This window comes from Halichoeres trimaculatus, unplaced genomic scaffold, assembly GCF_033239565.1.
Source record: "Halichoeres trimaculatus isolate MK-OKI-2021-1 unplaced genomic scaffold, fHalTri1.1 fHalTri1_scaffold_7, whole genome shotgun sequence".
Classification (NCBI taxonomy): domain Eukaryota; kingdom Metazoa; phylum Chordata; class Actinopteri; order Labriformes; family Labridae; genus Halichoeres; species Halichoeres trimaculatus.
This window is the reverse complement of record NW_027437185.1, coordinates 38,294,198-38,318,650: the sequence shown is the minus strand read 5'-3', so window position 1 is coordinate 38,318,650 and position 24,453 is coordinate 38,294,198. Positions and strand designations below refer to the sequence as shown.

General features: G+C 37.3%; 1 protein-coding gene across 5 annotated transcripts in view; it reads left to right on the top strand.

Moving 5' to 3' along the window:
* Positions 1-24,453, top strand: part of ldb2a (LIM domain binding 2a) — a 149,292-nt gene that overhangs the window by 107,740 nt on the left and 17,099 nt on the right. For all 5 annotated transcript variants that reach the window (XM_074673909.1, XM_074673907.1, XM_074673905.1 and 2 more), the window contains exons 4-6: positions 917-1,039; positions 9,952-10,035; positions 18,436-18,559. In XM_074673909.1, coding sequence (XP_074530010.1) covers positions 917-1,039; positions 9,952-10,035; positions 18,436-18,559 — 331 coding nt within the window. The remainder of the gene's footprint in view (positions 1-916; positions 1,040-9,951; positions 10,036-18,435; positions 18,560-24,453) is intronic.

Sequence of the window (24,453 nt, the reverse complement as noted above, 5' to 3'; positions counted from 1 at the left end):
AAAACACCTTGGCCCAAAAACTGGATGAACATTTCCAGCGAGGAGAAGCAGACTTTCCTTTTCTTGGAGCGGCTGAGCTTCTGTTTATTGTCTTTTCCTTATTTTCTGAGCGTGTTGTGGAGAGTGTTGGAGTTGGTGGAGGAGCACGTGACCAGCAGGGGGAGATTGCCGGGTTGGAAGTGGGGGATGATGTGGGTGAGGGTGGGGTGGGGGTGCAGCATGGCCGCTAGCCTCTTTCTTGCTGATCCTCAGGAGACCATCTGCGCTGGGGGCATTGATTAGAGTGTGTCTGGTGGGATTACATCTTTGCCGTTGCCATGCCAACTAATCAGCTGATTTTTTTCCCCCGTCTCTCTGTCTGTCTCTCCATTTCTCTCCCTCCTCTCTCGCTGGTTGTCACAGCAACAAAATACGGGAGAAGCGCGAGGGCCCCGGCAAGCGCTGAATTCAGCTAAAGGGGCGAAAATGTGTGTGTGTGTGTGTGTGTGTGTGAGTGTGAGTGTGTGTGTTTCCCTCTCTTTCTCCTCCTAATTGGCAACTCTCTCTGACCTGAAGTTCTTTTGTCTCTGGTGTAAACACACCCTTCTCCAGATTACATTTATTTTCACATTTTAGAAATAGCTGGATGGTTGGAGAGGCCCAAGGACAGGCGCTCCCGACGAGAGGAGCAGGAATCGTAAATATTTGGAGCATAATCGCTCGATTGGTGCTTAAAAAATCCTTGAACAAATTCCAAGTCGGAGACGAAACCCTTCCAGTGTTTTTATCAGAATCACGCCTGGCCTATAAACACTCCTTTCTGTTTCGTCTGTATCCAAATCAGCTGACGCTCGCCTGCGCGGCGGTGAAAGATGGCTGAAAGTGATATGAGCCGAGGAGGAAGGTGAAGTAACGCCGCTCTCTGATCTGTGTCCAGGTTTGTACAGAGGGACGTTTGATACTGGAGTTCGCCTTTGATGATCTGATGAGGATCAAGACGTGGCACTTTACCATCCGGCAGTACCGAGAACTCATCCCCCGCAGCATCCTGGCAATGCACGTGAGTGTGACATCATAACCACGCGCCTCTCTGTGCGTCTACCTGTTTCAGGTGTCACTGTTTTCACACCCAGACAGGTCCCTGCTCTCTCCTGAGACACTTTCAAGGAGCTGCTCATGAGCAGATGAAATTTTAATGCCAACAAAGCAGTTTGGAGGGATTTTTGCGAAGCAATTTATTTGCAGACATCAAAGGCCGCTGAGGATAAAAAAAAGCCCTTGTCTGAAAAAGGAGAGAGGGAGAAAAAAAAAAAAAAGGTCGAATGAATAATCTGCTTAATTCCACTAAGTGTAACACACAGTTAGTCACTGGAGCTGTGGAGTGAGGCTGGGACAGGAGAAAGGTCTGCTTTTATCAGACCGTACTGAACTAAAACTGCACAAAGGAGAGGAAAAAAAAGTTTCAGGGGATTTATTCAGAGGTGCTGTGTTTGCTCTGAAGCGCAGCGATCAAAAACGACAACAAATCTGTCAGAATGATAAACATGACTCAGTGTATTCAAACAGGAAGTGGACATAATACACTCAGCAAAGTGAAACACGTGTTGAAATGCTGAGCCCTAACCACAGCAGTCTTATTCAGAACCATTTAGAACCCTTATGACATCATCAGCTCTGCGGTTTCCATGGTGATGGAAGCAAAGCAAAACACTATTTACACTATTTATAACCTCTGCTTGGAACCCTTACTGCTACTCCATTATGACATCATCAGCTGTGTGGTAACCATAGTGACGCTTCATCTCCATTCATTTTAATGGGGCAAACATTTTTGAAAAATATTGAATATTTTGAAAAGTACACGAGTTAGAAACGTGAAAAGTACACACACTCTTCTCCTGAACATGCTCAATATTAAAAAACCAGAATGGTGAAAATTGGTGAAAGTTTGTTGGAGGAGTAGTGAGCCTAAAATTTTTACAGAAGAAAAGTTTCATAAAGTGAAATTGTCTTCTGGTCCCATTTAAAGATATGAGGTTAGCTGAAGACAGTTATTATAAGTTTGTTTGAGTTAAAAATGAAACTTTTGCTTTCCACTAACCTCATATATTTACTTTAAATCAGCTGATTTAATAAATTGTAATTAAAGTTAATGCAATCTTTCAACGGTAAAATCTCTCTACAAAGCTACACAGAGATGTTTTGATCTGATGTGAGGGTACAAAGGTTAAAACACTCTTTTAATCTTCGTTTAGACTTTTACTTCTTCACATCATGTTGACAGCAGTTTCACTTATTGGTCCAATGTCTGAATAAGCAACAGGCTGAAGAGGTCAGACCTGCTGCCCTGCAAAAAACTGAAATCTTATCAAGTGTAGAAAATGTCTTTTTAGACTTAATCTGAGTCACATTCACCTGACCAGTCCAGAAAAATGTCTGATTTCAACTTATTTTAAGACAAAATTGAGATAAAGAGAAAAGTTACTTGTATTAAGACATTATCCTAGTTTCAGGCAAATTTTCGGGCAAATTTTTCTTCTTCCATTGGCAGATTGTTTTTTATTTGTTACAGCAATTCAGACCTTATTTTCTCTTTAAATAACTTAAAACAAAACATTTTTCTGGACTTGTCATGTGAATGTGGTTCAGATTGAGTCTAAAAAGACATTTTCTACTGAAAATAAGACAAAAACACTTGATAAGATTTCAGTTTTTTGCAGTGTGACATTCCCTCGTCAGCACAAAGTTAAATAACAGGAAAAAAAGATCATCTCTGGAGCTAAAATGGATCAAATCAGACAAATTTAACGTCTCTGAAAGCTTCTTCCCATGATTTGGTAAACCTCTGAAATCAGAGAAGTGGAAGTAAAACACTTTAGAAAAATCAGAGAGACAGAGTCGCCTCCTTTTATATTTCACATATTGAACTTCCAGACTTGTTACTTGTTAAACAGGAAGTAGATTTCCTCATCAGGTTGGAAAAAGAAGGTAAATGTTTCTCTCTTTCTCCATAAAACCAAACGTCTCATTCAGCCGTTGTTGTGTCACCTGTGATGATACACACGTTGTTAGCCATGATGCTAATTATTAGCTATTTTCCATTAAAGTGTGTGTGAAAGAGTTGTAATGAAAATGTGAATCGAGGATAACTTCCCGACATTAAACCGTCACTGTAACAGACAGAAAAAGCCACAATCTATAAAAGACTGAAAGTTTGAAAACACTGAGACGTGTTTCTGTTTCCTGCAGGTGCTTGATTAAACACACACACACACACACACACACACACACACACACACAGATCCTTTCCCAGTGTTTTCTATTTACCCCCATGGACCTAAAGGTGTTCATCAGAGGCAGCTCCGCGGCTCCAGCCAGCTCCTTTTTTGGCCAAATCTTCATATGAATTCCCCTCACTGGTAAATTGGCCCCTCTGGGCTTTCCTGCTAATTCCTGGAGAGCAGTGTATTGTGGGATATCGTGGGTCCTGGACAGATCTTACGTGAGTTCAGTCTTTTGATCGCTGCCTGGACTAATGAAAGCAGAAACCGACACGCGGGAGTCAGGAGAGAAAAGTTGAAACTGCAGATACGGCACAGATGTAGATACCGTGGAGGGAGGGAGGGAGGTTTTTGATGAGAGATGGAAGGAGAAGAGTTTCTGCTCTTCGTTAGAGTCGCCCATGAGAAAAAAAAAAAGAAGGAAATGTGGAAAAACTGAAGGTGTGAAGCCGGTGATTTAAAGAGTATGAAAAAATAATTCAAGCTCAATAAAAAGCATAAACACAGTGCAGAGAGACGCTCTTCCTGGAATCCAAACAAGTGTTGGTTTTGGCGCCCCCTTTGGCGAAGCTGTGCCTCTCATCTCCTTTTTGAGCCAGTTCTCTACAGGAAAAAGTAGCTGTTAGAGTTTTTCACTGTTATTACAGTACTGAAATGATCAGTTTCTCTGACACCGACCCTGCAGCAGCATACATAGCCGTGTAAATGTTTCCTGTTTTGTTTTATAGGCGTAAAAAACAAAAACACTCAGGTTGCTGTATTTATTTCACTAAAACTCCTCACATTAGCCTTAAATTCACAGATCCTGAGCTTCAGAGTCTCAGTTTGTCTTTTAAGTCAAACATAAGTCGCCTAAAGGTTTCGACACTCTTAGAAATGCTGTTGCATATATAAAGGAAGAAATTTCAACACATTCAGGGCTGATGCTTGTTTGTGAATTAAATAGCTTAAGTTTCCAAGTTTTCTTCACCTTAACTTTTATTTGTAATATTTCTGACTAACTGAAAACCCAAAACCTTTTTTTTCCACAGGAGTTTAAAAAGTTTGAAAATTTTAAATAAAGAAAAAAATAAAAAATTAAAATATTATAGGAATAAAAAAATAAAAAAATAAATAATAATAATAATAATAATATTAATAATAATAATAATATTAATAATAATAATAATAATAATAATAATAATAATAATAATAATAATAATAATTATTATTATTATTATTATTATTATTATTATTATTATTATTATTATTATTATTATTATTATAATGACAATAATAATAATATCAATGATAATAATAATAATAATTAATTAATTTTTAAAGGTTTGAAAGTTTGAAAATTTTAAATTAATAGAAAAATAAAAAATAAATATATTATAGACATAAATAATAATAATAAAAAAAAAAAAAAAAAAATAATAATAATAATAATAATAATAATAATAATAATAATAATAATACATACTTCTTTCCAGGGTTTGAAAGTTTGAAAATTTTAAATAAGTAGAAACATAAAAAATAAAAATATTATTCAGGTCCAAAATTAGCTCTCCTCAACTCTGTTGAAATCCAAAACCATCACTTATGATTGATGAGGCCAGTCAGATCTGCAGTTCCTGTTATGGCCACTAGGTGCTGACCTCAGAAGTCTGATTCCAAACTGTCATCAATAACACACTTGGATCACTTTTTTTCTTTTCTTTTGTAAACAGACTTATCCTTAAAAGTCTTGATGACTGTTTTAAATGTCCTCGTTTCATAACAAAGAGCCAAAGGAAGCCGGAGCGTGTTGGTTTGATTGACAGGCGGCTAAATTTAACACCCACTACTGTTTTTGCTCCTGGGGATGGCAGCCATCTTTAACCTTCATTTAGTCTCTTCAAAATAAAAGTGTTTGTTTAAAGTTCAGATGACTTTATCGTTTTAAAAACACTCTGATGGAAGAGAATTTATCCTGTTATTGAGAAAAAAGAGACGATATCACCGTCTAAAAATACTCTGACGCTTTTTTTCATGCAGAACGATCTGATCTGACATGTTTTATTATTAGGGAGGCTTGGTGGAGGACATCATATTATATTTTATTTCATGATTTAGATATTTACCACCTTTTTACTTAAACTGACTCACTGAGGGGGAGGGGAGGAGGAGTCTAAAAGCCCCAGTCCCTCTAAAAGCTACACCTGCGTGTGTTTCTGCAAACACAGGTGACGCCGGCAGAACAAGAGAAGTGAACAGTTAAAGCTGCTCACAGATAAAACTCTCATGGTCTCAGGTGAAGTGTGCGACGTCTCTCCTCCCAAACATCTGCTGCACCTCCTCCCTCCCACACCAACAACATTCATCACACAGGCAGAAGGTGGAGGCGCTCAAATATTTACAGACTATTACAAATAATCAACACGGCAGAGATGTAACAGCTGTTAATCTCATTAATGAAAGAGTAAAAATGATTCTGTCTACAGAGAGACAGAGGAACAGTTTGTGACAGCAGAAACATCTTTAGAAGAAATTATGTTTATGTTGTCAAGGATAGCTTTGCTGTTTCAGTATTTTTATTGAACTACAAGGAATGCTGAGCAGTCTGTCATAATTGGGCTCTAAGTTGATCGTATTTTACTCATCAGATTTTATTATTTTATATCCATCTCACACACCACTATTAACTTTCTTTGTGTTTCTTTATTTTTTCTTTTTGCAATTTGTTGTATTTTTTTATGGAAAGTATTTAATAAAGTTTTTAACCTGTTAACTTGCTGCCTAACTGTTTAATAGAGAATTTTTGGAGTCATTATACTTCATTAATACTATGCTAAAATTAGTAAAACCTGACTGAACCATCTCTAAAACTTTTTATTTTTTTTATTTTTTATTTGATGTAATGTTGAAAAAAGGTTAAAAAAAAAGATAAATTTAAAAGGTTTAAAAATTGAAAGTTAAAGGGTTGAGTGCTACACAGAAGAAACAGTTATTTAGTGATGATGATTTATATATTATTATTATTATTTTTTATTTAATTATTATGATTATTTATTATTTATTATTATTTTTATTTTTTATTATTATTATTATTGTTGTTGTTATTATTATTATCCTTATTACAATTTTAATATTATTATTATTATCATTTTATTATTTTATTTTTATTATTGTTTTTGTTATTATAATTTATTATTATTATTATTAGTAGTAGTAGTAGTTGTAGTAGTAGTAGTATTTTTGCGAAGCCTGTCATCTTAAACTAAACCCATAAATCCACTTTGTTGAATCATAGAAAGGACCAAGATAATGAGACGCAAACATTTTAAATCATTTTACAATAAAAGAAGAAATGTTTTTAATCTTTAAAGCATCATTTAGCTTTATTTTCAATTCTGACTCCTCTCAGCTGAATCTATAGTACACCTCTCATGATGATGATGATGATGGTAGTTTTATTCATCACTTGTTTCAGAGCAACAAAATTACATTTCAGTTTCATCTCATCTCAGAAACATTAAAAGGACAGTGACAGTGAAATAAACACACATGCAGCTTCAAGTGCAACAGGAAAAAACAAATGCAAACTAAAAAAGAGACATTTAAATCAGAAGTTACATTTTTGTCTGAGGTTTTTTCAAACAGCGTCTTATGTCAGGTAGGAGAGTAGATGTAAAACATCAAACCTCAGGAATTAAACAACTGCAAACAGTCTTTGTTCTGTACAGATGATTCAATGCAAGTTAAGAAGTGGAGCTAATGTTAAAATGATGCTGAATCACTGTAGACTGTGTGTTTCTGTCTGGTTTGTCTGGAGTGAAGGTGCAGCGTGTACAGGCTGGTGGTGAAGGAGCCTGAAAACTCTGAAATAAAAGGATATTATATGAGCAGAGTGTTTAGTTGAATTGTTAATTTAACATGAGGACTGGTTTAATCTAACAGTTAGTATTGAGTGTTTTTTTCCTGACACTGACTTCACAGTTTGCAGAAACATTTTCTGTGAGAGGAGGAGTTTAGTGTGTAAGCACTTAAACACTGAAAGCAGGAAGCGAACGGAGCTCACAGAGTCTCAGCGTGAGACGTGTGAGGTAAGGTGAGGTGATCCCACTCTGCTGCAGGTAGAAACTACATTAAACCACGAGTCGAAGCACAATAACACTCCTCTGTGATGATTAATGATTCTGGGACCGTCAGAGGACTCCGGCGTCCTGTGGATGTCATCTCTTCACCTCGTGTGATGACGATCTAAGTTGTGATGGTGTTTGTTTGTCTGTTTCCGGCCTCTTGAACTGAGCGTGTTCCCCTGTTTATTCACGCTGCTCCTCCAGTCCTGGATCCACGGCTGAACCAGGGCTGCCAAAACAAATTCCTGTACAGTACGTTTAGCCTAATTCCACCTGATGAGTAAAGTACTTTGGATTCTGACGGCCTGCCAATAATAAGCAGACTAATTCAATCCTGCCGTCACTCACGCCGCTCTGCTGACGGTACAGAAGAGCCGCCTCGCGCCCCCCCTCCTCACTTTCTGCACACAGAGATGCCACTGGAGATAGGATTATGCATTTTTCATGAGGCAGTGAATGCAAGTGTGCTCACTGCTCCTCCTCAGTCTGAGCCGTGTTTCTGCTCTGTCAATACCTGCACAGTTTTTTCTCCTCAGGTTGGACTCTTTTTACCTGAAGCAAGAAAAAAAAAACAGCTCAGTGAATAATCAGGACGTTTCTTCCAATCAGAGTCATCCTGTGATTGCCGTCTCTCTTTGTGTTGATTCTTATTTAAAACACTTTTTTTTACTCCCACGCAAACTGTACAATCACTCGTTTCCATACATTTACAATCAATGTATGCAGCGATGATTCAAACACATTTGAATATACTACACTGCTTTGTTCTCCTGTGTTGGTCAGCTGACACACATCACCCTGAATCTACCCAACAGACAAAATCAGCTCAAAATAAAACCCTGTGCAATAACTGTTGCAGAAAACCTGGTTTATGAATCAGGAAATGATCCTAAGTTTTCAGCAAAATTATTAGTTTTTATAAATTTATGCACATAAGATGATTGAAAGATGAGGGAAGTAGCAATAAATAATTAAGCTGATGAAAAAGAAGGATGGGGAAAAATCACAAGCAAGGTTAAAGGATTCATTTTCAACTTTTTTGACTCACTTCTCCTCCAACAAACTTTCACCAATTCTCCTCATTCAAATATCAAAATGTTGAGCATGTTCAGGAGAAGAGTCTGTATACTTTTCATATTTCTAACCTGTGTACTTTTTGAAATATTCAACATTTTCTGAAACAGTTTGGCCCATTAAAATGAATGGAGATGAACCGTCACCATGGTTACTTCACAGCTGATGATGTCACAATGAGTTAGGGCAGGGGTCTGCAACCTTTACTTTCGAAAAAGCTGTTTTGCCTCAGCTCACGTGGATGAAAGTCATTCTGGAGCCTCAGAATCTACTTTATCTTCACATTAAGACAAAAAAGTTTATAACCTGTGAAATAATTACAGAAGCTTTTGAGTCAATAAAATTGTAAATGTAATTTTTTCAGTTTTTTTAAATGTTCAATAAATTTACAAACTTAATGAAAAAAAGAAATTTGTAATGCTATAGATTTAATTAGTATGCAAAATTTATGAAAATTCAATTAGTTAAAATTTGAAAAAAAAATCAAAAAATTGGAAAATAAAGAAATGAAAATAAAATGTGCAAAATTTTGCTATTTCAAAAAATGTGCTGAAATATCATAAATTTGCAAAAAGAAAAATAACCCTGAATATTCCAATTTAAAAATTTTGCTTAAAAATTGTAAAACTTTCTTAAATTGCAAAAAAAAAAAAAGATCTTTACATGAAAAAAAAAATCAAAAATGTGTTTAATCTCCAAATAAAATGGGGAATTCTTTTTCTAAATCTGCAAAAATCTAAAAAAAAAACTGAAAAAAAAAAAAAAATTAAAAGCTTTATTTCAAGGGCTGATGCATTTTTAGTACAAAATGTAAAATCATGATTTTACTTAGTGTCTATGTTGTTTTCATTAATACCCTTTGTAAGAAAAACAAAACAAAACTGTATTTTAATAATATTTCAAAGCTACAAGGAGCCACTGTAAAGGAGTCAAAGAGCCTCATGAAGCTCCAGAGCCACAGGTTGAACACCCCTGAGTTAGGGTAAGGGTTCCGAACAGAGGTTCCAAATAGGACTCAGCTTTGCTTCTATCACCATGGAAACCACACAGCTGATGATGTCATAATGGTTTAGGGTAAGGGTTCCGAACAGAGGTGACAAGTAGGACTCCTGTCATGTTCAGCTTTGCTTCCATCACCATGGAAACCGCAGAGCTGATGATGTCATAAGGGGTTAGAACACCATCAAATCCAGCCCAGAAATGAAAATTAAAAAGATGTGTAAAGTGAAATGAAATGACAAAGTGATATCAATTAATTAGCCCACAGTTTGACTTCACTCAGCTTCACGGCACAACCACACTAACAGTGTTAAGTGTTGCATTTATGACTGGAGGGTGTGAACATGTTGATTGTGCACATCTGATGAATGCAAATGAGTCTAATTGTCTGCAGATAATTAGTGTATTTGTCAGCAGTTAAATGCAAACATAACAAAATAAAGAAATGTGGTGTTAAACGTGGAAAGCTTATGTTTGCATTTTTCTGTCCCTGCTGCTGCCGCCGCTGGCTTTAGGCACAAGACCCTCAGGTGCTGGAACAACTGTCCAAAAACATCACTCGCATGGGTTTGACCAACTTCACCCTCAACTACCTCAGGGTAAGGACTGTGTGTGTGTGAGTGTGTGAGTGTGTGTGTGTATGGGACAATGTCTGTGACTGTCATTCTGCTTTTTGTCCCCTCACAGTCTGCTGCACACTGAGGAACAATCCCAGCTCTTTTCATTTGTTATTCATATTATTCATATTTTTAAACTGATGTGTGGTGACAGAATAAATATGTTTGTATCATGCTGAATATTAATGGTCAGTCCTGTTTAATGTGATTTGGAGCAGGAGTCATTTGGTAGCGCTGCTTTATTTTTTTTTATAATTCTTATTTTTTTTTTAGAAAAGACTTTTCATTTATCTACAATTACATATTTCTTATACAAAGTCCTTTACCGGTCATTATATTTACGCATATGTAGAATTTTGTGCATCTTCTGTTGCTTTTTAGATATATACTGTTGTGCATATATCTTCATATAATATCCACATATGTTAACATCGTCTTTTTGAATCCTCAGATTTTAGGTGAACTTCTTTGTTTTGAAGATTTTTAAGATTATTTCCAACCAGTCGTCCCTTGTATTGTCGGTGGTGGAGGATTGAGCCATTTTTGAGTGATGGACTTTTTGCTAGCTGCCAGGAAAGTCTGCAGTAACTTTTAGTCTCTGCTTTCTTTTATGGAAACAATGTTACCTAGATCAGTGGTTTTCAAAGTGGGGTCCACTGCCCCTTTGGGGGCCGCCAGGGGACAACAGGGGGGACCTCAGAAAATTGGGGGGACAGGAAAAACAGCATCTTATTGTTATTATCTTTATTATTATTATCATTATTAGTATTTTTATTAGTAGTAGTAGTAGAAGTAGTAGTTTACCCTCTGTTTGTCAGAGGATAGACTTTAAAACACTCCTGTTGGTTTACAAAGCCCTGAATGGATAGGGCCAAAATATATCAATATATCAAAATATATCAATATATCATAGTGGATCCACTATGAACCATATAGACCACTAAGGTCATCTGGATCAGGTCTGCTTTCAGTCCCCAGTCAGAACCAAACATGGAGAAGCCCTGCCACTCTTATCTTAAAATCAGTTTTAAAATCTATTTTAAAATCTATTTTAACTTTTTTTAATCTTATTGTTTTAATGCATCTTATTATTTTTAATCTGCTTTTTAATTGAATTTTAATTGTTTTCTTTTAATTTGTTCTGTCTGTAATGCACTCTGAATTGCCATGCTGAATTGTGCTATATAAATACACTTCCCTTGCCTAGTAGTAGTAGAAGTAGTAGTAGTATTTTATTTTTTATTTATTTTATTTTGTTTCATTTTTTAAATTTTTATAACCGTTTGTCCTGAAAATACAACACATGAAGCGCTGTAATCGTCAGGTTTCACGTTTCCGACCGTACCTAACCGCACCTTGGTTCAGCTTGATGACGTCATGATCTGTGTCGACCTGGTGGTTTGCACCTGTTATTAAGCTGTCTTCTCTGTAAAAAAAATGGACGTCATCTTGCTCGGCTTGAAGTGAGGTTGCCACAAAAACTGCTCCCCCTGGTGGCTGGCTGCAGTATAGGTCAAAAAAATCCATCTCCCCAGTCATTCCAGATGGGCTGTGGTCAAACTTTAAAAAATAAAAACACCTGGTTGAAATGTTTCTCACGTCTGATTGTTGTGGTGGTTTGAAGATATCATTTGGCTGTCTTGTATCCAAGTCCTCTTTTTTCTAAAAAGTTTCTTTTTCATTAGTTATTCAAGGTTAAAAATGAGGTTTTAAGTCACGTTTAATGATGATTGACAGCTGATGTTCTCGTGTATTTTTTGCAGGGATTGTAAAATATGTCTGGAGGTAGAGTCAAGAAGTGATCAGACTCTTAAAAGAAAAAATAATTATTATTTTTGTCACCCAGCTCCACTCAGATTCTCCCAGAATCCCTCACAGTCTCTTCTGCACAGACTCTGGCTGCAATGGCGGCACTTTTGAGGGCGGAACTTTGGCTTCAAAACCGTAAAAGGCGGAGCCACGCTGTCCACTCCGTATACAGTCTATGCTGGCTACATATGAGAAAAGAAGTGTCCCACCTTGGCTGTCAGAGCCCTGAACGCCTTCTCCCTTTTGTAGCAACTTGTTGGTGTGACTCTGGCTTTCGTTTGTTAAAAATTTGTTGTTCTAAACACATGTAATAGTTAATGAAAAAGTGAAGAAAAGTAAGGGGTCCCGGCCTAGAAGCCAATGCTGTTTGGCAGCCTTGGCTTGGTAAAGTTTGGGACCCCTAGATCTCGATAAAGACCTTCAAGTTTTAGTAGTATTTGAAGTGATTCAGTGTTGAATAGTTTTTATTCTCCTCAACTGTGCCAGTTTGAGACCAAGAAGACAGGACAATGATTTGCCACCCTGAACCACGCCGTCTCCAACGCGTTGGACGTGGGTTCTTGTATTTTTCTTGATGTGGCGTCTGGAGTTTGTTGAGGAACACTGAAAACTTCACATTTCTTCCCAAACTTCCTCTGAGATCCTTATCCCTGCTTCGTTTTCCTTTTTTAATGAGCAAAGAGTCATTTTTAGCCATCTGAGGAGTTTGATATACATTAGAGACAGATTTCTTTGCGTTGAGCTGTACGCAGCTCTCATAATGTTATAAAACTCACTCTGTTGTTGAAAACCGTAGATATTACACTTCTGATTGAAACAGTGATGTGGTAACGCTGCTTTCAGTGCAGTTTTAAAGTATTTCCAGCGTCTGAATGTCAAAGTCTCATTCCTACATTCCTCCACTGGGTCTTTGTTAACTCGAGGCTGCATCGTGACTGTAAACGTACATGTTTTCACTCTTCCCACAGAGCTGGGAGCTCGTCCTGTTTATGTGCTGAACACGTTTCATGACACTAGGACGTTTGAAACCTGAGTGTGTAATTTTATGGCATCAAAACAGAAAAAAACAGCACTTATTCCTTTTTTACTCTCTGTATATCCGCGCTCTCCGAGCTTTTCTTCCCGCCCGCTGCAATATAATTTAGAGGAATAAGAAGTATCAGCCTGTGGAATACATTAGTGGTTATTTCACAGGGTTTTGTTTGTGTTTCCCGGCGCCACAGTTGACTGACAGCTACCGTTTCCAAATGGGAGAACAAGAGCGAGCAGGAGAGGGAAGAATTAATTGGATACAGAAAATTAGCATAACATTAATGAACGCTCCCTGTTGAGACTCATAATTGTGAAATGGCACACAAATCAGGGAACGGCACCTCCGCTGCTTATAATAACTGAGTGAAGAAAGACACAGAGGGAAGGAGGGAAGGAGGGAAGGAGGGAAGGAGGGATGGGGAGAGGGTGCAGGGTGCATGTTTTTGTTTTTCCTTGACAATGATTTTATTCTCAGAAAGCCGCTGAAAGAGGAAATTTGAGAGTCTGTAATTAAAAGATTTTAGTCCGTACCCGTGCTTCTGTTTCTGATGGTCAGTTTTTCACTAGCAAACAATAAAAACAGAGACGGTGCTGTTTGTTTCCCTCTGTGCTGACAGCATCAGTTAGTGAAGAGGTCGCGTTGTTTGTGGTCTGATAATCCACAGTTTGAACGACTCTGAGTTTAAAATGCTCCTAAATCAGACGTTAGGTGACTTTCCCAGAGTGCAGTGTGGTTTTATTCAAAATGCTGAAGAAATCTGAAAGGATTCAACCTTTTTCCCAGGTTTGAGATCAGTGATGCATGGTAATTCAAGTTTGCATCTGCAGTGTGTGAATTTTGAAGAGATTGGTTAAAAAAGTGGACAGGAGGGAAAATTAGAGGCTTAGATGCAGATATCCTGATGAAACACTGGTAACTGTGTGGTTAGAGCAATTTTCCTATTTTATTATTCTTCTTGTAAGTCTTATTTATTTATTTATTTATTTATTTATTTATTTATTTATTTATTTATTTATTTATTTATTCATTTATTCATTTATTTTATTAGCAGCCCTCTTGGCCAGGTCACTTTTGCAGAAGAGATCTAGGTCAAAATTGGCTTTTATCTGGTTAAATATTATTTTTAAAACAGGTTTTTTCTTCATTTATCTATTTATCTATTTCATTTATTTATTTATTTATTTATTTATTTGTTTTTTGTTTTATTTATTTGTATATGTATTTATTCATTTAAGGATTTATTTATTTATTAATTTGTTTTATTTATTTATTTATTTATTTATTTATTTATTTATACAGTTTTTTAAAAGGAAATTAATAAATCACAACCCAAGTAAAAAAAGTTGAAATGAAAATAAAAAGCACTTTAATTTGATATCATTTTGAGGTTTAAAGATATATAAAAAAAAAGAAATTAAAATGTAAAAAAAGAAGAATCAGAAACTACATCTTTTTTTTTTTTTTTTGTTATTAAAATAAAAATCATCTCACATCACCTCCAGGAGTCTGACTCTCCTCTTGCGACTCTTAAAGACACAAAAATTCATTTGTAAAGAAATCATTTATTCATTTATCTATCTTTTTAATTATTTATTTATTTGTTCTTTTATTAAAGTGTTTTTTTTATTTTTGTAAAATTTATTTTATTTAACTTTTCATTTATTTATTTACTTTATTCTCAAAATGTAAATATAAGGTAAGTCACAGCGGATAGAAAAAAATAATACAAATAATACAGATTACAAAAAAGAAATCAGTATATTACAACCCAAATAAAAAATAAAAAATATAATTAAAAAATTAAAAAATAAATTAAATAAAAAATAAATTAAATCAAGAGTCCTTAATTTTGATATTATTTTGAGGTTTAAAGATAATAAAAAATTCAAAATGTAAAAAACAAGAGCAGAAAACTTCATCTTTTTTTTTTGGTTATTGAAAAATAAAAATCCTCTCCCAGCTCCTCCAGGAGTCTGACTCCCCGGCAGAGCCGTGGTTTTTATTCCCCAAGTCACACACTACACCAATGATATTTTCCTCTCTGTTGTCCGAGGATGTGGGTGTTAAAAACACTCTTTCCTCACATGAAACCGGCCGTGACGTGTCGGTGGAAAAGAGCTTTCCCAGCGTTTATCAGTCCCTCCAAAAGAGAGTGACGTTTCCTGGCTCAGAGGTCACTGCCGGCCTTTCTCCAACCCTCACAAACACACGCACACACTCCTCTTTTTTCATTTGGAGTATTTAAGCCTTCCCATGTACTGGAGCTGCTGGCTTCCTACTATTCAGCCTGAAAATAGCCCTTGTTTTCAGGCGGAGAGCCAGGGCTTGTTGGCTGAGCTGTGGAGGGATATTACTGTGTCAGGAGGGAACTATCAGAGGAGAACAAGGGATTAGTCTGCTACAGGGATGTTCACTTTACCTCGAGCTGCGTGGCGTCCAAACACAGCGAGCAGCAGCAGACATTACTCTGTTTATGGAGCCTAATTTGGCCTAAGCAGCCGGTCCATGGACCTGTTAGAAAGTCTAGTTTGAGGCCTGGGCCTGGTGGATCTCCATCACGTTAAACCGCTCTGTGAGGATCCTCGGTGCTGTCCGGGGTCTGAGTCAGAGCCTCTGGAGCTTTTTAAGGTGCAGCTCCTGATGCAGTCTCCTTCAGAGCTCGTCGTCCGCTCAGAGACGGGATGATCACGCTGATGAGAAGTGACACTAGAAATTTAAGGTTGGCTGAAAGATGGAAATCAGACCAGATTATTTGAGCATGAATGATTAAAAGTCTCCTTTCTGTCGGGAATGACCGACAAGCTGCCCTTGAGCAAGTTAGTGAACCCACGCCCACTTTGACTCCAGTCGTTTTTGACTTTTTATCGCTCAGAAAATGTTTCATCTTCTTGTCCAGTCAGCCCAAAAGTTGACGGTATCAGATTAGAAAACCTGGACCACGTCACACCAGAGAGCGTCAGAGTACAGAACGATCAGAGAAACTTTTATCTTTAAGAGTTTACTCAGATCCTCCGTGTGTTTGTGAGAAAATGTCAAGTTGCTGTTTTTAAAATCTAATTTGGTGACCATGTTATTGCAGAGTTGTAGCATTGAGCTAATCTGTACTTTCCGCTTAGTTTTTAGAGCTCAGGGTGTGATAAAGACAAAAAAATCAGGATTATTCAGTCTTTAATGGTTTAACAGACTAGATGTGATGTGATATTTTTCAGGTGAAAAGTTAGCATGTCTTTGTTCTTCTGTGTGGAAATACAGTAACGTGACGATAACACTGACAGTAGTTAGCATCGCTGCTACTGTCATAGCTTCATGAAGCTAATACCAGCATCTCTATCTTTTAGCTTCACCTGATTTTTATTTTACTTTACTTTACTTTACCTCCTTTTCTTATTTTATTTGATTCTTTAAACTTTTAATATTTCACCCATTTCTGTAACTTCCTGTCTCTCTGATCTTTTCTGAAGGGAACTGGACTTTATGCTCGACTGTATAAAAACTGGTTTATAAATAAAGTTGGGTTTGAGTGTGGGTGTATAGTGAGCAGGTAGGGTTGTGGGTTTGAATCCTGAGCAGGTCTCGTCTCACCTTTTCCTGACAGATCTTTAGGAACAAAAGAGGCAAAATCCCAACTTTAATCTCTGTTGGTTGAATCTCAGTCCTGAGTGGATTAAAGGAGCAGCAGCGATCAGCAACTTCTGGTCACATCTTAAAGAAACACAGTTCATTTTTGAAAAACTCTCGGCCACTTTTAAATCTCTTTTAAATTCACATTTTTTTAAGATGTGCTTTTATTGGAGATTTTACCTGAGCGTGTTTTAATTGTCAAATTGTTGATTTTAATTAATTTTTATTTTATTTTTAATTTTTGTCTTTGACAGTATCATGGGCAGTATTTTAAATCCTTTGTCCTTTGTTGTTTTAATTGTTTTAATCTCTTAATATTTTTTATTTTTACAGATGTTTTTCTTTCCTTTATTTAGCAGTGATTCTTAGCCTTTTTACATATTTTTATGTTTTTCCTCACATTTCTCTTTTACCTCTGTTTTTCTTCTTTTTTTTCTTTTTTTTAATGTTTGTTTTATGATGTAAAGCACTTTGTAACTCAGTTTTGAAAAGTGCTATATAAATAAAATGTATTATTGTTAATATTTCTTTATTATTATTATTATTATTATTATTATTATTATTATTATTATTATTATTATTATTATTATTGTTTTCATTGTTTATTTATTTTATTATTTTTATTTATTTTATTATTTTTATTTATTTTATTATTTTTATTTTATTAATATTTTTAATGATTTCTTTTATTTTTTTATTTATTTTATTTTTATTATTATTATTATGGCCTGATTAGACAAAGAATCAGCACAGGTGTGACAGGAGACAAAGGTGATGCTGATCAGTGCAATTAAAGAGAAGAGAAGAGAAGAGAAACAGGGACAGGAAGTTGAAATAAAATAGAAACACAACAAAGAACAAACAAAACAAATAACTATCGATTCAAAGAAAGACAAGATAAATCCAAAGATTTGTTAACACAGGGAAAAAATCTGGGTGATTTGGTTTTATAGCAATCTAACAGGGGCAGTTTGGGGTCTTCAAATGAATCAAATGGTTAATGAAAATATATCATAGTCAGAGTGTTGCTGTGGGTTAAAGAGAACATTACAGTTAATTACAGTTAATTTGGTAAAGGTTGCCAGAGTCAGAAAAACAAAGAGTCTGTCGTGAGTCCACAGACTTTGTCTTTGAGTTTGTAGAAACTTCATCTGATGAGACATGACAGAGAACATTCCAGATAAATATTTAAACCATGTTTCACCGACTGAGAAATCAGGGAGAAATCCAGGAGAGGCGAGGTCGCCTGGAGTTTGATCTCTTTGTTACTCTGTGATTGGTTCATCCAGAGACAGCCTCCCAACCGTCCAATCACAGTGCTCTGACTGACCAACAGGCCTGAGACGGTTGGAGTTATTAAAGCTGCTGTAATGTTATCCAGATGTTATCAGGATAAGCTGAGCCGTACGTATCTGAGACACAGGCTGACCTCTGGATCCTCTCGCCGCCGCTCGCCACAGATTTACACTTTCAGACTCAGCGTCCAGCTCCGAGTCTGCAGAGTCCAGTCTGCAGAGTCCAGTCTGCAGAGTCCAGTCTGAGGGACGGCTCTGAGGGAGCAGTCTGATAAACGTGTGTGTTTTCACATGTGAGCGTGTCACACACTTTGTTGTAAACATGTCGTCTCCCGCCTGTCGCTCTCTCTGCTCCTCACTGCTCCTCACTGCTCCTCACAGTAAACCTGTTTTTAACAGGTACTTTATTTATAGCCTCCATAAAAAGAAGATTTACTGCACAATGAATCACTCAAAGTCTGTCCGCAGTGATTAATGCGCCAACAAAGGCCGTTTTCAGCGTCCTTGTTTGGCTTGGCGTGATTTGAGGCTGCAGCAGTGGACGCCGTCGGAGCTCGCCGCTCATCACAGGAAGCATAAATCTGCTCCAACTCAAAGTGCTGTTTGTCCCTCTTGTGTCTGCAGCTGTGTGTCATCCTGGAGCCCATGCAGGAGCTCATGTCAAGGCACAAGACCTACAACCTCAGCCCCCGGGACTGTCTGAAGACATGCCTTTTCCAGAAGTGGCAGAGAATGGTAGCCCCACCAGGTAACCACCTATTATGTCCTTAAAAAGCTTCCGTAGTCAGAGGGCGTCCAGGGCCATGGAGGAGTTTTAGAGGCAGCACCCCTGGAACACAAAAACCCAGTTTCCACCAGTTTGTCTCAGTACAGCTCGTGTTTTATGGCGTTTCCTTTGACTCAAACCAGGACAGATCCCCAGATCACCGACCCGTACCGTCCCACTTTCTGGTTCCCCTCTGTTGGAGTCCCTGGCTGTGTCCGAAATGGCATACTAACATACTACATACTACATGGTCGTTGTGTATATACTGTATACTACATACTATAAGTATGATTAGAGTGCCAACCGTTTACACTGTAGTATACTACTCAGTTTCCCATGATGCATTTCTAAACCTCCGACGACAAAAATTGGAAGCACACCAGGCTATCAAATATCTCTGTTGATTCTCCACATTTGAAAGTTTTAAGAACATTTTAGGCGAGAAAGTCATCACGTAGAAAACCAAAATGTGGTCATTTGGGCCACAAAACGCACGGATACAAATTTAATTTCGACATTTCGGACATTCTGTTAAGAGCGCCAATATGCTATCGAAGAAACTTCCGGTCCGCTCCAAAACAAGAGCCCAGTTTACAAAAGCGTTAAAGAATTTAAAGGAGATAAACAGGTGCTTTTATTTTGAAAACAGGAAGTTCGCTAGTGGATGATTTTTAGCTAACACCGGTCTCAAGACGAATTCATCACTCTTCAAAAAATAAAAAATGTTTACTGCTCGCAGACACCGAAGACGATCCGTCCGTCGCCTCAGGCACTTTATTTCTTTGTACTTACGTTTAGGTTTCCCTGTAGAGCTAAGTCCATTTTAGTTGCTTCTCATCTTGTCATCTCATTCTGTATTTACGTTTATAAATACAGGGCTCGCAATGCATTATGGGGCGTGTCAGTACGACTAGTATGCCCACCTCCCATACTTACAATTTATACCGATATAGTTTACATCCGGGTATTTCTCGCACACACAATCTTTTCATACTATTTAATGTGAACGCACTACATACTATTTTTGATGTCACACTTAGTATGAGTAGTACGTTAGTATGCCATTTCAGACACAGCCCCTGACTAAATTATTAGACCCCAGAAGGTGGAGCTAGAAACACTGCAGTCTGTTGATTGGTGGAAAGAATGGTCACTTCCTGTGTGACAGCACCTCCTAGTGGCTCACAGCCTTCTCTGAAACAAAGCTTGATGTTTCTTTGTAACAACAACCCTGTTTCCACCAAGTGGTCCGGTACGGATCAGTAAAACCTGATCCTGTTTTTTGGTCGGCGGTGTGTAAGCTGGATGCTGATAGCTACATTAGCTACAGATTAGCGGGACGCCATAGCAGCGCAACACAGTGTACCCCGCTAATACAACCAGCGAAGAAGAAAAATGTGACGCAGTAAACAAAGAGCTAGCAGATTAGGTGACGCCCTTTTCCAAACAAACAGAAAGTTCTCACCAAGCAGTGGATCAATAGGCTGCAGTGTTTCTAGCGCCACCTGCTGGGGTCAGATCAGTACACTGGAAAAACTAAAACTTGTCAAGTGTTTTTGTCTTATTTTCAGTAGAAAATATCTTTTTAGACTCAACATGAGCCACATTTAACAGACCAGTCCAGAAAAATGTCTGATTTCAAGTTATTTAAAGAGAAAATTAGGTCAATCTTTAAATAACCTGAAATCAGACTTATACAGAGTGTAATAATACCATTTTTACTTAAAAAAGACAAAAACACTTGATCAGATTTCAGTTTTCTGTAGAGCAGTGGAAGGCAACCAAAAAGTGGGACCTTAGGAGTCGGTAATTTGGGACCTGTCCTGGTTGCCACAAAATGTGTGACGTACTGAGACGAACTGAACTTAACTGGGTTTACACTGCAAAAAACTGAATCTTATCAGGTGTTTTTGTCTTATTTCCAGTAGAAAATGTCTTTTTAGACTCAATCTGATCCACATTCACCTGAGCAGTCCAGAAAAATGTCTGATTTCAAGTTATTTCAAGGCACAAATGAGGTCTGAATTGATGTGAAAAGCTTAAAAAAATCTGCTGTTGCAACAAGAGAAACTTGCTTAAAACTAGAATAATGTCTTAATACAAGAAACTTTTCTCTTCTTCCATTGGCTGATTTGTTTAGCTTGTTACAGTAATTCAGACCTCATTTAGTCTCTAAATAACTTAAAATCAGACGTTTTTCTGGACTGGTCCGTTAAATGTGGCTTGTATCGAATATAACAGACAATTTTTTACTTAAAAAACACAAAAACACTTGATCAGATTTCAGTTTTCTGCAGTGCAATGAAAGGGAACCATAAAAGTGGAACGGTACGGGTCAGTTATTTAAGGACCTGTCCTGGTTTTAGTCAAAGAAAACACCACAAACTGTGTGACGTACTGAGACGAAATGAACTGAACTGCTTGGTGGAAACAGATCTAATCCAATCAAGTGTTTTTGTCTTATTTTAAGTAAAAATTGTCGTGTTATTCTCAGTCTGAGCCACATTCACCTGAGCTGTCTTGTTTCAAGTTATTTAGAGACAAAAAATAATTTAAAAAAATCTAACAATGAAACAAAAAGTTTGCTTGAAAGTTTTGCCTGAAACTAGAAAAATGTCTTAACACCAGAAACTTTTCTCTTCTTCCATTGGCAGATTTTTTGACTTGTTACAAATAATTCAGACCTCATTTTGTCTTAAAAAAACTTGAAAACAGACTTAAACTGAGCGTAGACATGTTTTACTCAAAACAAGACAAAAACACTTGATTAGATTTCCGTTTTCTGCTGTGCAATGGAAGGCAACCAAATAGTGGGACGGTACGGATCGGTAATTTGGGATCTGTCCCGGTTTGAGTTGTAGAAAGAAGAACCAAACTGATTCACTTGATGGAAACTTGGCTCACACTGCATAAAAACTGAAGCTTATTAAGTGTTTTTTTTCTTATTTTCAGTAGAAAATGTCTTTTTATACTTAATCTGAGCCACATTCACCTGACCAGGCCAGAAAACATGTTTAAGTCATTTAGAGACTAAATGAGATCTGAATTACTGTAACAACTTTTTGAAAAAATCTGCCAATGGAGCAAGAGGTTCAAAATACAAATGTTTTTGTATTTAGACATTATTGTAGTTCAAGCAAATTTTCTAGCAAACTTTTTTTGTTCCATTGGTAGATTTTTTTTTGACTTGTTAAAAGTTTCAGGCAATTCAGACCTCATTTTTGTCTCTGAATAACTGAAATTAAGACATTTTTCTGGACTGCTCAGGGGAATGTGACTTATATAAAATATGATAATACAATTTTTCACTCAGAAAAAGATAAAAACACTTAAGTAGAGTTCAGTTTTCTGCAGTGCAATGTAAAGGAACCAAGCAGTGGGACCTTAGGAGTCAGTAATTTGGGACCTGTTCTGGTTTTAGTCAAAGAAAACGCAACAAAATGTTCAAAAATCAAGTGTTTTTTTCTTGTTTTCAGTAGAAAATGTCTTTTTAGACTCAATCTGAGCCACATTCACCTGACCAGGCCAGAAAAATGTCTGATTTAAGTTATTTAAAGACAAAGGTTTGAAATGCCGAAACAAGTAAAGAAATATCTGCCAATGGAACAAGATAAAAGTTACTAGTTAATGACATTATTCCAGTTGAAAGCAAATTTTCTAGCAAACTTTTCTTATTTCATTGGCAGATTATTTTTTTTTTACCTGTTTCAAGCATTCAGACCTCTTTTTTCTCTTTAGATAACTTGAATTAAGACATTTTTCTGGACTGCTCAGGAGAATGTGGCTCAGATCAAGTATAATAAGACAATTTTTAGTTAAAAAAAGACAAAAATGCTTAATGAGATTTCAGTTTTCTGCAGTGCAGTAGATGGGAACCAAACAGTGGGGCAGCTTTAGTCAAAGAAAAAAAAAATGCGTGACATACGAAGACGAACTGAACTAAACCGCTTGGTGGAAACATGGCTAACACTGCAAAAAACTGAAATCTTATCAAGTGTTTTTGTCTTATTTTAAGTTAAAATGTCTTGTTATTCTCAATCTGAGCCAAAATAATAGTTTAAAAAAATTAACAATGAAACTAGAAAAATGTCTGAATACAGAAACTTTTCTCTTCTTCCATTGGCAGATTTTTTTTGACTTGTTACAAATAACTCAGACCTCATTTTCTCTTTAAATAACTTGAAACAGACATTTTTCTGGACTGTTCAGGTGAACGTGGCTCAGATTGAGTCTAAAAAGATATTTTCTTCTGGAAATAAGACAAAAACACTTGTTAGATTCAGTTTTTGCAGACGTTGTAGCTGTCTGCGGTGCCTAACGTTTTGTGCTTTGCTGGGATGAACAGATCATTCTCTAGAGCAGGGTTAAAAATCTGGGAAATAAAAACACTTTTGTGGTTTTCTCTCCAAAGTAATCTTCAGGTAACTCTAGAGAAACCTGTGAACACGTTCCTCCCTCTGAGGCTGACGTGACTTCCTGTCTCTTTAGGAAGCAGCTTTTCACTTTTCACATTTTATTCCTCAGACTGTTTTTATTGGGTCATTTATGTTCGTAAATTTACCCTAATATGTGTTAATCCCTGAAACATGTTTTTCCTGTCAGGTGTGTGAAATTAATCAGAACGCGGCGCTGCCTCCTGAACCTCCACCTCGCCGCTCTGTGGCGTGCCGCTCACTTTGACTGATGTTTTAGGGGCGGTTTCAGAAAAGTCGTGGCTTAAATTGGCTGGAGACAGAGTCAGAGTACGCCGATGAGTTTTTTCTTTTCTTTTCTTTTCTTTTTTTTTTTCTGGACACATCGGAGTGGCTGCAAATTACAGCAATGCTAAGCGAGGCGTGACGAGATGTCTTTAAAAACCAACAGCAGTCAAAAAGCCTTTGACTCAGACCTGTGTAACTTTAATTAAGAGTGCCGGGCGTAATCAGCCTGCTAGATCCAGCTCCCCGGCCAGCGGCTCCCCAGCGTCGACGTCGCTCTTCAAAGAAAAGAAAAAAACACGGAGAGCATTTTATGAATATAAAGTCTGAGGGGAGAGGAAAGCTCGTCGTGTATTGGTGATTAATTGTGCACGGAGCGCGCTCAGTTTCAGCTTTGGCCTTTGCTTCTTCTCTACACGTTTCAGATCTATACCCACTCCTTCCTCTTTCAGCCTGAAGCTGTTTCTGCTGCGTGTTTACAGCTCAAACAAAGTGTTTTCCTCCCCGTCCGACTCACACATATTGACACCGACTTTGCCGGATCTTTGCAGTTTTGCTTGAATTGTGTTTTTTCTTATTGCTGCTGTTTTTCCCCCTTTCCTGCGATTCTTCTCCAGCGTGGCACCGGGTTGGGATTGAGCCAGGAAGGAAGCCACGGGCACATTTATGCTCTGATAAGTCTTTTTGGTGGAAATGGAAGTGATTTGAGTGCGTCAGCGGCTCAGCATCGAAGGAAACCAGTCGGATAAGAGAAATGATTGTTTCTGACAATAGGCCTGTTTTTTTTTTCTGTCTGTTTCTGCTCACACGTCTGTCAAAGTCAGGAATCAAACGCCGCTGAGATAGCCATAAAATCCCCCTCATTGTTCCTCCTCTGGTTTCCAGTTGGAGTTTGTTGGTTGGGACTTTCTGCTGGTTGTAACTGGATATGAAAGCATCTCCCTGGGTGTGATTAGTACCAACTTCCAGGCGTCTGTCTGAAGATCACAGCTGTGTTTTCTCGCCTCTCTGGAGATTAAAGCAGCAGCGTTTTCTAACAAACGTTCGCCGTGCTTACAGAATCACGTCTTCATAAATTATGCAGGACATGAATTATTTTGTAAACAGTAGAAACACCTCGATCTGTTCAACCTGCCTCAGCTCTTAATCTCTCCTAATAACGAGGTGTTCACCTGTGAT